Source organism: Ascochyta rabiei, chromosome 7 (genome assembly GCF_004011695.2).
Source record: "Ascochyta rabiei chromosome 7, complete sequence".
Classification (NCBI taxonomy): Eukaryota; Fungi; Ascomycota; class Dothideomycetes; order Pleosporales; family Didymellaceae; genus Ascochyta; species Ascochyta rabiei.
In genome coordinates this window covers 1,464,594-1,478,105 of record NC_082411.1, presented here as the reverse complement: position 1 = coordinate 1,478,105, position 13,512 = coordinate 1,464,594, and the positions used below count along the sequence as shown (strand labels likewise).

Sequence of the window (13,512 nt, the reverse complement as noted above, 5' to 3'; positions counted from 1 at the left end):
GGGAGGGAGGCGCGAGCGGGGACGCTGGAGAGAGGTCAGCGGCACAGGCGAGTGGGATTCTGGAGGGTGAGCATTACGGACAGTGTCAATCGCAGCTTCGCTCAAGCAATCTACAGCTTGGCCAAGAAGGTATTGAAGCTGGCCAACAAGGTATTGAAGCTGGCCAACAAGGTATTGAAGCTGGCCAACAAGGTATTGAAGCTGGCCAAGAAGGTATTGAAGCTGGCCAAGAAGGTATTGGAGCTTGCCACTGCTCGTGTCGTTGTAGCTGTCTGTCTTGCGCCTTGCTGGAGCGTTCCCAGAGACGGTCGTCCGCGGCAAAGAGTCCCCAGGAAAGAATGAAGAAAAAGATTTCTTGCCACGCTCTTCTCAATGATTTTCAGCAATCGACCCAGCTAAGGTGCACCTGCTTGACCAAACCATAAACCGTCGTTATCCGCAGCCCTTGATTGATTCGGCGCCGCCGAGGGACCTGATAAGACGATTGGCATCCTTACCGAGCCAACGGTCGTTGGTCTTGGCTACGATGGTGGAAGCCAGGCCGGCTCGCCGTCCGTAGCTGCAACATATTCACCAATTAGGAAACATTATGCGTCCAAGTAGGCCTGAAAGCGCATTCTGTTACTCCATGCTTGATGCTCAACCACTCCGCTTTTCCCCCGTCACATCACGAGCGACGACGCACTTGAGGGCCCGCTTTCGCGTTCGCGGGTGGAAGCATGGACCCTTGATAAGATGCGGGATCGATTGCCCGTCGCAAAAGACGCGAGTTCGCGTAGCTTTCTCCGTCCACTGACAGACATACCTGGATAGCTAATCATGAGGAAGTCACCTTCAAGGAGATAATGAAAGCCAGGGGCAAGAGCAAGGCGGGCTACCAGAAGCTCCACTTCTGCGCAAATCAGGCCGCCAAGGATGGCCTCCGCTACTTTTGGGTAGACACCTGTTGCATCGACAAAGGGAGCAGCGCAGAGCTTCAGGAAGCTATAAACTCAATGTTTCGCTGGTACCAAAGATCTGCGAAGTGCTACGTATATCTGGCCGATGTTTCGAGCGACAAGATGCGCATGGACTCAAGTGGGCATGCTTTGTTCTCTCAACGGCCATGGAGACAGGCATTCTTGAAAAGCAGATGGTTCAAAAGAGGATGGACACTCCAAGAGCTCTTAGCTCCGAGACTTGTCGAATTCTTCTCTGTTGAAGGCGAGTGGCTGGGTGATATACTCACACTCTGGCGATTATCCATGAAAGTGCCTCAGCGTCAACAGCCCTTCTGGAGCGTGATGAAAACATCAGCATTGACAAGAGTACTGCAAACCCCGAAGACCAATTGCAGGAACAAGCCATGAGGAGACTGTGGGAGGAAGCAACTTCGAAAAACTTGAATCGATCAGAGAATTACTCACATGTCGCTGTATTACTTGTGAAGTGGGCAGAAGAGCTGGACGAGCTCAAGACCCGCAGTGAGGTACGTAGCCAGTCATCTCATACCTATGTTCGCACCTATCCTTGTATATACCCATGATAGAAAGCTGATGAGACGACTGACAACATTTTAGTTGGAAGAACTCGCAGCTGTCTTTCGTGAGCAATTTCACTTCCACACCGAGACTGTGGAGCTCAATGTCGCAAGCAAACCCCAACTTCAGCTGCATCGACGTATATCAACCTTCGCCGCAGAAAACGATGGACCAAACAGTCTAATGATTGTGTACTACACTGGAAACGGTGTCTATAGAGAGCTAGAAAATTATCTACAATTGTTCGCAAGCATCGTTCCTGTAATGGGTGGGGGTCTCAAGGATGCTCACGTAAACTGGCAGAAGGCAGAAAAGATTCTGCGATCAGAGGACATAGATGCAGACGTTCTGACAATTTTGGACACGTGCTATGCAAGTAATTCCATGCATAATCGGAGTTCCGGCGGGAACGGATACTCGGAAGGAAAGAGCACAAATTCGTCAAGGCGAATGGAGTTACTAAGTGCTTGTCCTATCGATCAAACCACAGCATCACCTGGCCCGTGGTCCTTCACTCGAGCTCTGATTGATACCCTGAGAGATCTGGTAAGGGAACGTGGCGACAAGTCCTTCTCGACGTTTTACCTGAATCAGCGCATTTGTATGGATGTTCGACGACACGAAACACCATCTCACCTCTGGCGTCTGCTGCCGAACGATCAGTCTATTTCTCTCGCGCCGATAGGGACATCAGAGTGCCTACGAGCAAGCAGTCCCCCTCTGGCGCAGTTGAAGCTGAGCTTTGGTCTTCGGGACCAGTCTCTCAACGAAAAGCAGGTGGAGTTCTTGGCTCATTGTCTGACAAAAGCGCTACAAAACCAAACGGTTGTCAGTGTTCGAAAAATCGACTGGCTGAGACTTGAACCGACGCCACTCTTTCAGTTTGAGCGATGGACTGTAATCATCATCGCCCTATTACGGTGGAAGAAAGCCGTACTCACAAAGCGAGGAGAAAGACAATAGATTTTAGACAAAGAGGAGGTAAGCAAAGATAGCGAGGAATACAAGAAATCCACGGGAGACTACAGATATTCAATATATAGCCCTGCCGGAGGCTTGGTGTTGGAAACTGTGACAGAAAACAATAAAACTACCGAAGCCAGTATTCGAATCCATCGTAACAACCTCTTACTCGCCTGCATAGTAAATATGCGTCGGATCAAAGTACATATATAGAAGGTCTAACCACGCGTTATATGATCCCGGCTCCATGAAAAATTCTCCCGGCGCAGCGAAGTTCTCTTCTTTCAACTGAGCAAAATACTGCTCCTCAAAGAGTCGTCTCTGCTCACTACCCTCTTCGTTCCAGCCACAGCCTACCCGCCTCTGTAGTTTTCTTGTTTGACGATACCCTGCATCGATACGCTGCTTCCGTGCTTCTATAGCAGCCTTCACTGTCTCGGGTGTATGCTTGAAGTACAAAAGTTCCATCATATGCTCCCCTTCGTATCCGAATTTCGACCCCAAGCGCCAATGACTACTGTTTTGCAGATGTTGTTCCCATTGATCTCTTTTTGGAAACGTAGCATCACAGTCCAAGCGTGGACATCGAATGACACCGTCAACCGCATACCTCGCATAAGTTTCCATCTTCAGCTGGTCGAGGCCCCGGGTCTCGAGCATCAGATAGAGATTTTGACGTGTGAATGTTAATAGATCTCCCAAGGGAGAGGCCGAGAACTTCCGCACTGGGGGCAGGACTCGAGTTGGCGCCCAGTTCTCGTCGAGGAGCTGCCATCTAGGCTCCGAGCCACTCGATACCTGCCACAAGGCACAGTGCTGACGATCAAAAATACGCCTGTTGTTGAAAGCTATCCAAACGACGACATGAGAAGGTGCGCAGTTTACAACAGTCTCTATCGTGGCATAGTCTTGGTCGAACTCGCCAGGTGGCGGCGGTAGTTCTCGTCGTGGTAAACAACCCGCCAATACCATTCTTTTTACAGCCGGGAAAGCTTTTTCCACTTTACTCCAGAAATCTTGCGCCTTTCTTACTGTGCTTGCTTGCTCCCGAAACAGGGGAGGTTCGTCATCTCCTCCGAAGTGCATCTCGAGTCTTGTCAGATCAACATCGATCCTGGTGATGCGTTGCGCAAACTCTAAACAATGCTTTACAACGACGCAGTCGCGATTTCCGAAATCAAACAGCCCAGAATCGTGGCAGTGGTACCAGTAGTCTATTGAATCATTCGTCCAGAACAGTTTGGCTGCGGGGCTACGTGTGCGCAAGCATGTGTGCATTAAATGAAACAGCGTAGGGGCATCGCAGTGCTCGTAGATGATGAGTTGGAGGTCGATTGGTAGGTTGAGGAATGGAAACGGCTGGCATGACGGTGCTGGAGAGAGTGGTGACCGTGGTTGAACGAAATAGTGAAAGGGGACCAACACCTTTCCTCCCCAATCCATACAGAGGTTGAGGTCCCATGACATGGTAAACTAAGAGTGCTTTATGAAATGAGTGTCTGAGATCAAAGATTCAAAGAGCAAATTCTGGTTGCAGCTGCGCCACAATGGATTGTTGCCTTGTGATTCCAGCTGCGCCCCACCAACAGTTACACAAACTTAAAACCCCCATAAAATAACCGCTGCTCACCACATGATCTGTCCCAATGGTAAAGGCGACAGGAATCAACTCACGGTACTATCAATTGACATTCTTTGTATTTCTGTTACATCTAATATCCGATTTGTCTAAACTTATAACATCTTCCTTACCAAGCCATGCATCCAACGCCATTGCCGCCCTCCCAAGCAAAGCATCATCATGGTGTCGCTGCTCCATTAGGCTGCAGCTTCTGATATCTCGAAGTCTTGTGCACCAGCCTCCCCCTCACCCACACAGCTGTTGTGTTCCTGTCATCACCAGAATATACCCACTTCTCCACTTTATCGGCCCAGCTTTCCCAGCCAAATATGTCCACAGGCCCAGCATTAAACTGGCTATCGTTTGATCCTCCATTCTCTACATCTCCCAAGTCAATCATCTGGGCGTCGAACTCCATTCCGACCTCGAACGCGCCGACTTTGTCGGACAGGCCTACCACGGCTGCACCACCGCGCGTAGCAAGATACAACGCTTCCTCGGTGCTCAGCTTTGCCTTTTCACCCAAATCGCTCTGCATGCTCAAGTGTCGCGACGTCCAAATTGCGTGTCGTACATTTTCCAGGATGCTGGGATGGAAGCCACCGGATATGTCTGTGCCCAGTCCGATCGTGTGGCCTTCATCTAACAGCTCCCTGATCGGTGCGCATCCACTTGTGATGGCGGTGTTGCTGCAGGGACAATGAGAAATGGACGATCCGCGGGCTAGAATGGTGCGTCGCTCGTCGTTACTTAGATGAATAGCATGCGCTAAGATGGTTTTCGGTGTCAGGATGTTCGCTGTGTCGTAGACGTCTGTGTAGCTCTTGCTCTCCGGGAACAGTTCCTGCACCAGCGCAATCTCGCCCTTGTTCTCACTGATATGCGTTTGTATGTACGCGTCTTCTTCTTCTGCTAATCTCCCGATGGCGGACAACATTTCTGATGTGCATGACGGTGCGAAGCGCGGTGTAACTACCGGACGGACGATAGAGCCTTTCGGGTCGATGGAACGGATGTAGTCGATACTCGCCTTCGAGTCTGCTACGCTTCGGGAGACAGAAGCGTCGCGGTAGTAGTCAGGCGATAAGTCCGAGTTCATGCATACTCGCCCTACCAGCGCTCTTTGACCCCTCGCAAGGCAGACGTCAGCCAAGAGATTGGTGGCAGGAACATGGATGGTGGCGTAGTAGGCTGCTGTTGTTGTGCCGTGCGAGAGAGTTCTGGAAACAAAGTTGCGGTATATTATCTCGGCGCGCTTGAGGTCTGAGAAAGAGGACTCCATAGGAAAGGTGTATGTCTGTAGCCAATCCAGAAGAGTGGTTTTACCGAAAAGACCCGTGTTTGGGTGTTGTGGGGCGTGGGTGTGTGTGTCGATGAAGCCGGGGAAGAAGAAGGCGTTCCTAGAGAGGTGGAGAGGTGTTGCATTTTGCCATGAGTGCTTCTCTCTTGCAGCTTCTAGGTCCAGCTCTTTCTCGACAAAGGCTATGACTCCGTTTTCATCAACACCGATAACTCCGTTCTCGCAGATCTCAAGTTCTGTGAGGGAGATGCTGTGGGCAAACGTTCCAATGTAGATGGTTCTTGATATTGGAGTGGAAGCTGCCATATTGAGGAGGGGCAAAGATGAGATTGACAGGCGATCCAGGAACGTTATAATAGTAGGTGATGCGGGTCCAGGAACCAGGTATGCGGGACCCAATGGACGGAAATCAGCGTGTGACAGTGTGCAAATGATTGTGTCTCAGGCAGCAAGCAGCAGTCGCCGGAAGGAACGAAATAGCAAACAGCTCCAAAAGAAATAAGGATTGTGCAGTCCTTATCAATGTCGCTGTACAACCGTCGGCTGGTCAACGTGGGGATGGTGGGGAGCAGTCTGGTGGATCTAACAAGGCTAGTACCTCGCTAAGTTGGGTAGATATCGGAGATCACCGATGCATCCGGGGACCTCCACGTGCAACAAAAGCAAGGGATGAGATTGGCATGTGAGGCACTGTCACTCAATCAGGCTGCTGCGGGGCGCATGAACCTGTCATCTGCCTGCTACATTTCGATTCGTGAAAAATGCTGGCGTATGTAAAAAGAGACGTAAATTCGCCTCTGTGGTTCATTTTGCTCACGCGCCAGGATATCCGTGACCTCCAAACTCCGATCTAGGTATCCAAGTCCAATCAAGCTGTCTGCCGAACGCCAGACTCACATGCTGCTAGCCTTCCTTACAGGCTGTAGTCGTGGATACCTTGGGGACCCTGATCGTTGTAGTCTGGGCGAGTCATGTATCCTTTACTTTGACCCTGATCGACAACGAAGATGACTTTTGCTGCGATCTGTGCGCCAAGAAACGCCGACTCATCGAAGCCTACGTCTTTCCATTCAGGGAAGTACTCCGGTGGCTTCACTGTCTTGATTGAAGTAGGGGTTTGACCGTGTGACGAGTGGGCATTGTGCGACAAGCCAGGCATGAGCGGATTGCCGCTGTGAGGCATGAGGTTCTGAGATTGGGCGGTCGTCGCTGCGAACAGTAGGGGATTGACACCAGATCCACCGTGAGGGCCGAGCTGAGACTGAGGCGTGTTCGCGCCTGTCCCGGATGGTGTGGAGATATTGGATGGGATCTCCGAAGTGAAGATCGTAGCCGATGAGGGTGAGATCAGGTACTTGGATTGAATAGTTTGGAGCAGTGCCTCTTTGAAACCTGGACTATGTTAGCAAACTTTGTGGAGTCAAGATGGTGTTACGAACCTCGCAGCCTGGATCCATTACCGCAAATAACCAGTGAGTCCCAAAGCTCACTCCGCTTATTCACTTCATCCACCGATGATATTGTTCGATGTATTGCATCTGCAATCTGCTCCAGCGCACCGTTGCTGCCTGCAAGAAAGCGTTCAGTCCCAACTTCCATCTCTCGCCTGATGTGGCCTGTACGTGATGTTGAGGAGGTATTTTCGCCGGCACCGTTGGTGTCGACCATATCGCCAGTTTCGCCGTCGTTCTGTGCTCTCTTGCTAGGGCCTTCGTCCAGTGCGGCCTTAGCGTCTGCCATGCCCTGGGTGTCTAGATTTGTGTTCTTCAAAGCGTCCAAGAGTGCGTGGTCTTCGTACAAGAAGGTTGCCTTCTCACGCTTCGAGTTTGGTAACCTGACAGGCCTGTTTGCCTCAGGCGCAGGCGCGCCCTTCTTCTTTGCTGAGGCTTTATCCTGTTTCTCTTTCTCCTTCTTCGCCAAGTACTCGTTCATTTTCCCGCCAGCCACAATGCTTGCAACATCGAGGACACCCTCATTTTCAGCACCGTCCTCCTCTCCTACCTCTGTGTCAGGCCCCGGGCCCCGAGGGACGTTCCCGATCGCTGCAGCCGCTGCAGGTCCAGAGCCGACTGCGCCGGTGGATGCAGCCGCTGCTGGATTTGTAACAAGCTCCTCTTCTGACTTCCCAGATCCAGGAAGAGGTGTGCCCTCCGGTAGGATCTCGCAGATTGGTGACTTCTTAAGTTGCTCGCACATATCTCGGTTGAAGCCCTTCGATTTCAACTTGGAGTGCAGGGCCTCTGTGAAAGCTTCACCTCCGCTGCCTGATAGAGAGACGATGCGACCCTGCACGTGAGGAATGAACTCGCTCACAGCCGTGACATCGGTCTTACCTTTGCCTACATCGATCACCGTCGCAGTGTGTACTCCATAAGCCCATGTTGTCGCCAGCGCTGCGTCCATGAGGCCGAACGCTGGGGTTTTGAACTTCTCGAAGAAGAACTGCGCGAGCTTCTCATGCTCTCGTGGGGTCCACGCCGGTTGTGTTACGAGAAGGATTGCGGTGTGAAACGGCGGGTTTAGGGTGTTGTAGACATGAGAAATGAGCGCGAAGAAACAAGGCCAATCTAGGATCTTTCCGTCCTGGATTGGCCATACGGCACCCTCTTCTGAGATGCGGTCTTCCTCCCATACGATCTCGTCACCGCCTTCTGTAGCTGGCTTGGCTTCATTCTGTGCATCGACGTTCTGCTCAGTCGGCTTCTCCGCCGGCTTGTCTTGCCGCCGTCTGATCTTGTATGGCTCAAACTCCCCTTCCTTTTCGGCCGGGAACATGCGCGACCGTATGCGCACCCGTGCTGGGGTAAAGGACTCTGGCAATCCAAGCTGCGCAAGGGTCGTTTCCGAACCTGGCGCAATAACCTATGGTGTGTTGTTAGCAGATGCGCACTGCAGCATGTATACTGTAAGCGCCATACTATAATCTGGTCATCTTTGAATGGAGGCATAACGGGCCAAATGGTGCGTGAGGTTCGGCGCGTTGATCAGTGGAAGCTCATGCGCGCGCGCGCAACGCGAAGCTCGAAGCTTGGAGGATGAGTAAGCACGCCCACTTTTACCCACTGTCACAAGCCACCAAACATAGGCTGGAAACACCAACGTGCGTAGCAGCTCCAACAGTATGGGTGTTGTTTGCCTGCATCTCTACGGTAGATCTGAGGTGGACCGTATCCGGTGATTTTCTTCGCAGACGGGCTCTCCATCCGCCCATCTTCCCCCGCTACCGTTATCATGGCAGCGTCCGGCACTGTGACGTCTCTCGTAGACGCTTCCACAGCAGCCATATTGAGCGTACAAGAAGCTCTCCGAAGCACGTCGGCGGCACCAGAAGCCGCGCAAACTGCTTCTTCATCTTCTTTCGGTTTGCTAGGGCATGTCATCCTGTCGATATTGAGCGTACTTCCAAGTGTTCTCTTTTGGGTGTCGTACACCCTACCGACCTGGCTCTTTACCCTGTTCTCCACGACTCTGACATTCACGATGAATTTCAGCTCTCTGTAAAGTCTTTCGATCGCCAACACTTTGATTGCATGGCTAACAAGCAATCAGCGTAGTAGTTGTCGTGGTTGTAGTCTCAACCGTCACCTACTTTGTAAGGTACCGCTACTTGACTATGTACGCCAGGTTGCCACCTGAGCCACAACGCGAAGAACCTCAAGTGGAAGTGTTTCCAGAAAGTCAGGAAGGCGATTCGAAAAGGGCTTTCGCAAACTACATGGACGAGTTCTTGAGTGCTATCAAGGTGTTTGGTTACCTGGAGCGTCCAGTCTTCCACGAATTGACACGCACCATGCAGACTCGGCGGCTCGCAGCAGGCGAGACTATCCTTTTGGAAGAAGAGAAGGGGTTTTGCCTGGTCATGGACGGTCTGGTGCAGATCTTCGTCAAGTCGAAGCGTGAAAGTGGAGACTCTGACGAAGAGACATCGTCGAACGAGTCCCAACACCAAGGTCACAGCCAGGGCTACCAACTATTGACTGAAGTGAAGAACGGAGCACCAATGTCCTCGTTATTCTCTATCTTGTCGTTATTCACAGAGGATATCAAGCTTCGCCATGACGAGGACGAGGCGGACCCTAGCATGCCAGGAACGCCGCACACAAGTCGGCCACGACCATCCATGAGACGCAACAGTAGTTTTGCAATGGATGACTCAAGGCCGCAGACGCCTCAGCACATGCCTCGTACGGAAGCAGGACATCGACGGACTTCTTCAGCTCTGGCAAGTCCAACAGCAGGAGGTCGACTGCCAAGCGTACCTCCACTTTCGCTAGACTTGGACGAGTATGGCGGCCGCATCAAACATACAAAACACAGACGATCACCATCGCGTTCTTCCAAACCCAAGTCTGCTCATCCAGATATTGTAGCTCGAGCAGTTGTGGACACCACAATCGCCATTATACCTGCAACAGCATTCCACCGATTGACACGGGTCTATCCTAAAGCGACAGCACACATCGTTCAAGTTATCCTTACACGTCTACAAAGAGTCACCCTTGCAACCAGCCACGCATATTTAAGTCTTACTAACGAAGTGCTTCGTACCGAGAAGCTGATGAATAAGTACACGACTTACGATCTCCCCGGCTTTCTTCGTGATGCCCCCTTGGAAAGACTCAAAGAGAAGTTTGCAAAGGAGACAGAGCGTCTCGGTGCGGACGAAGGCATGCAGGGAATTGCACTACATAACCCGGGTGCCGGACGTCAACGTCGATCCAGTACATCAATCAGACGAGGCACAGCTGCGCAAGCTCGACTTGCTGCAGCTCGAGGAACTTCAATGGAGGCGAACAGTCAAATTGAGGCAAAGATGACTTCCCTAGAACCTCCGTTCCGCAACGATCGTATGAGTGCAGGAGACCTCTTGACCAATACCCAGATGGCTCGTGGCGCTGGCCGGTCAGGCCGTGGTAATAGCTTCTCTCAGCCGTATCAGCATGACAATCGCCGAGACCCTCGCACACCACTTGATGCTAGCAACTTCAATCCGTTCGCCTCACCGCTAGCACGACCGACTATTCAGCGACAAGAATCAATAGATGAGGCAACAATATTCAGGCGATCAGTTCTCGACTGCATGTTCAAGGCGATTGGTTTAACTGACCTAGAAAACCCATTGCCGAAGCCAGCCGCATCCGTGGAGCAATCGCCAAGGATGCTATCTTTCGACAACAAGCGCCAGAAGGCTGTCTTCACCAACGCATTTGATCTAATGGATCCTTTCGAGAGAGGCGATACCGAATCCATGGTATCTGCATCCAACCTGTCCAGTATTAGTGGCGTCAACCACCACAATCTTCTGGAGGAGATTGTGAACGATGTCGAAATCGTGCATTTTCCCAAGGATGCTGTCCTGGTAGAGCAGGGTGAAAGGAACCCAGGTCTTTATTATGTGGTGGATGGGTTCCTCGATGTCAGTGTAGCCATCGAAGATGACAGTTTGGAATCAAACGTCCTTGGTACATCACCGACTGGAGCTGCGCTCACGCAGGAGGAGCTGTTCGGTCCACAACTCAAGCGAACGTCAACAAGCGGCTCTACACGCAATCTGACTGACAGCGTCAATAAAAAGAAGAAACCACGAAAAAGTCTTTTCATGACCAAACCTGGTGGACTCGCAGGCTATTTGGGCACTGTGTCCTCGAATCGATCCTTCGTAGACGTTACTGCGAAAACCGGTGTGTATGTTGGGTTCTTGCCGCGAGCCTCCATCGAAAGAATTGTCGATAGGTACCCGGTGGTTCTACTGACAATTGCCAAACGCCTCACCACTCTCTTGCCTCGCCTCATTCAACACATTGATTTCGCTTTGGAATGGGTACAGGTAAATGCTGGTCAGGTCATCTACAACCAAGGCGAGGAAAGCGATGCAATCTATATTGTGCTCAATGGACGTCTGCGAGCGATACAAGATGCAGAGAAGAACGGCACTATGAAAGTCATCGGCGAGTATGGGCAGGGTGAGAGCGTTGGTGAACTCGAAGTACTCACCGAGTCCGCACGTCCTGGCTCATTACATGCCATTCGCGATACAGAACTTGCCAAATTCCCAAAAACACTGTTCAACAGCCTTGCGTTGGAACACCCTGGTATCACAATCAAGATATCGAAAATCATCGCATCGCGCATGCGGTCGCTTATGGACGACCCTTTGCACGAACAGACGAAAGAAAGGGGCACCAAGGCAACACGCACAAACGTATCGTCCACAGTAAATTTACGTACAATCGCCATCCTACCTGTCACGTCCGGCATACCGGTCGTGGACTTTGCAAGCCGTCTGATGACTGCTCTGACCCAGATCGGTACCCCACGAGGCGTTGTGTCCCTAAACCAGGCTGCCATTCTCAATCATCTCGGGCGACATGCTTTCAACCGCATGGGAAAACTGAAGCTGTCACAATATCTGGCTGATCTGGAAGAGAAGTACGGCATGATCCTCTACGTGGCCGACACACCAGTCAAGTCGCCCTGGACCCAAACCTGTATCAGCCAAGCCGATTGCATCCTACTTGTTGGTTTAGCCGAACTGTCACCAAACATCGGGGAGTATGAGCGTTTTCTGCTGACTACTAAGACAACGGCTCGCAAGGAGCTTGTTATGCTGCACTCGGAACGGTACTGTCCCCCAGGTCTGACACGCAAGTGGCTGCGAAATCGCCCATGGATCAACGGAAGTCATCATCATATTCAAATGTCGTTCCGTGCCACACAAGAACCAACTCACCATGCCGGACGGCGCTTCGGCAACGCCCTGAAACAGCGGGTGCAAGTTATTCAAGCTGAGATCCAGAAGTACACCTCTAGGCGAGTTCGACAAACACCACTGTATTCTGCAGAGACACCTTTCAAGGGCGATTTCCACCGGCTCGCCAGACGATTGTGCGGCAAATCTGTAGGACTGGTTTTAGGTGGAGGTGGTGCCCGCGGCATTTCACAGATAGGTATAATCAAGGCACTGGAAGAGGCAGGTATTCCCATCGACATCGTAGGCGGTACCAGTATTGGTGCCTTTATTGGTGCACTATATGCGTGGGACGCAGATGTTGTCCCTATGTATGGTCGCGCAAAGAAATTCGCTGGCCGCATGGGCAGCATGTGGAGATTTGCACTCGACCTTACGTACCCCTCGTAAGTACAGTCTAGCTCATCCTTCTACTTTGATCTGACAGCAGCAGTGCATCTTACACCACCGGTCATGAGTTCAATCGTGGCATCTTCAAGACCTTTGGCAATTCACAAATGGAGGATTCGTGGCTTGAATTCTATTGCAACACAACCAATATCAGTAAGTCGCGCTCCGAGATACACACCTCCGGCTATGTCTGGCGATATGTACGCGCATCTATGTCTCTCGCCGGACTACTCCCTCCTCTCTGCGACAACGGTAGCATGCTCCTCGATGGTGGGTACATTGACAACCTCACCGTTGCGCACATGAAGAGCTTGGGTGCAGATGTCATTTTCGCCGTCGACGTTGGCAGCCTGGATGATGACACGCCTCAATCATTCGGCGACAGCCTCTCCGGTTTCTGGGCTACTTTCAATCGCTGGAACCCATTCTCTGCATATCCCAATCCTCCAACGCTCTCCGAAATCCAATCTCGTCTCGCCTACGTATCAAGCATTGATGCATTGGAGCGTGCGAAGAACACGCCGGGCTGTAGGTACATGCGACCGCCCATTGATCCGTACGGAACGTTGGATTTTGCGAAATTCGAGGAGATCTATCAGGTAGGATACAACTATGGGAAGGAGTTCTTGTTGGGGTTGAAGGAGCAGGGTGTGCTACCAGTCACAGAGGAGACGGAGAAAGAAAAGGATCTGAGAAGGACCATGGCCCCAAGGAGGTGAGTGCGCAATTCTCTACCGAACAACTTGAACGCTAACTGGAGAACAGAGCATCTATATAGTCGAGGTGATCATAGGAGCGAATGCGCGAACAAACGTGCTTGTTATCTCGACGTGTTATGTCCCACGGCAGCTCCAGCCGCACCACGACCCTACCTTCATCTCACTCCACCAATGTGGTCCGTGTTCGTTAACTGAGAAATGTAGGCATTCCTCGTCCCGGAGGCTTTCCATCCATCAGCACTCAAATAAAG

At 51.6% G+C, this 13,512-nt stretch overlaps 5 protein-coding genes across 5 annotated transcripts, besides 1 other annotated feature; 2 read left to right on the top strand and 3 right to left on the bottom strand.

The window, feature by feature from the left end:
* Positions 1–1,345: 1,345 nt before the first annotated feature.
* Positions 1,346–2,483, top strand: EKO05_0005055 (uncharacterized protein; the record flags this gene model as incomplete). Its single annotated transcript, XM_038939517.2, has 2 exons — positions 1,346–1,468; positions 1,560–2,483. 2 exons carry the CDS (start codon positions 1,346–1,348, stop codon positions 2,481–2,483), a joined length of 1,047 nt encoding a protein of 348 aa, XP_038799596.2.
* Positions 2,484–2,648: 165 nt separating this feature from the next.
* Positions 2,649–3,950, bottom strand: EKO05_0005054 (uncharacterized protein; the record flags this gene model as incomplete). The annotated part of the gene is made up of 1 exon (XM_059636508.1): positions 2,649–3,950. One exon carries the CDS (start codon positions 3,948–3,950, stop codon positions 2,649–2,651), a length of 1,302 nt encoding a protein of 433 aa, XP_059492491.1.
* Positions 3,951–4,282: 332 nt separating this feature from the next.
* Positions 4,283–5,710, bottom strand: EKO05_0005053 (Guanine deaminase; the record flags this gene model as incomplete). The annotated part of the gene is made up of 1 exon (XM_038945728.1): positions 4,283–5,710. One exon carries the CDS (start codon positions 5,708–5,710, stop codon positions 4,283–4,285), a length of 1,428 nt encoding a protein of 475 aa, XP_038799595.1.
* Positions 5,442–5,475: a tandem repeat.
* A 607-nt stretch (positions 5,711–6,317) lies between the features above and the next one.
* EKO05_0005052 (Feruloyl esterase) lies at positions 6,318–8,352 on the bottom strand (the record flags this gene model as incomplete). Its single annotated transcript, XM_038939568.1, has 3 exons — positions 6,318–6,796; positions 6,844–8,266; positions 8,323–8,352. The coding sequence occupies 3 exons, from the start codon at positions 8,350–8,352 to the stop codon at positions 6,318–6,320; spliced, it is 1,932 nt and encodes a 643-aa protein (XP_038799594.1).
* Positions 8,353–8,884: 532 nt separating this feature from the next.
* On the top strand, positions 8,885–13,320 carry EKO05_0005051 (uncharacterized protein; the record flags this gene model as incomplete). The annotated part of the gene is made up of 4 exons (XM_038939209.2): positions 8,885–8,901; positions 8,954–12,538; positions 12,586–13,257; positions 13,308–13,320. 4 exons carry the CDS (start codon positions 8,885–8,887, stop codon positions 13,318–13,320), a joined length of 4,287 nt encoding a protein of 1,428 aa, XP_038799593.2.
* Positions 13,321–13,512: the final 192 nt, after the last annotated feature.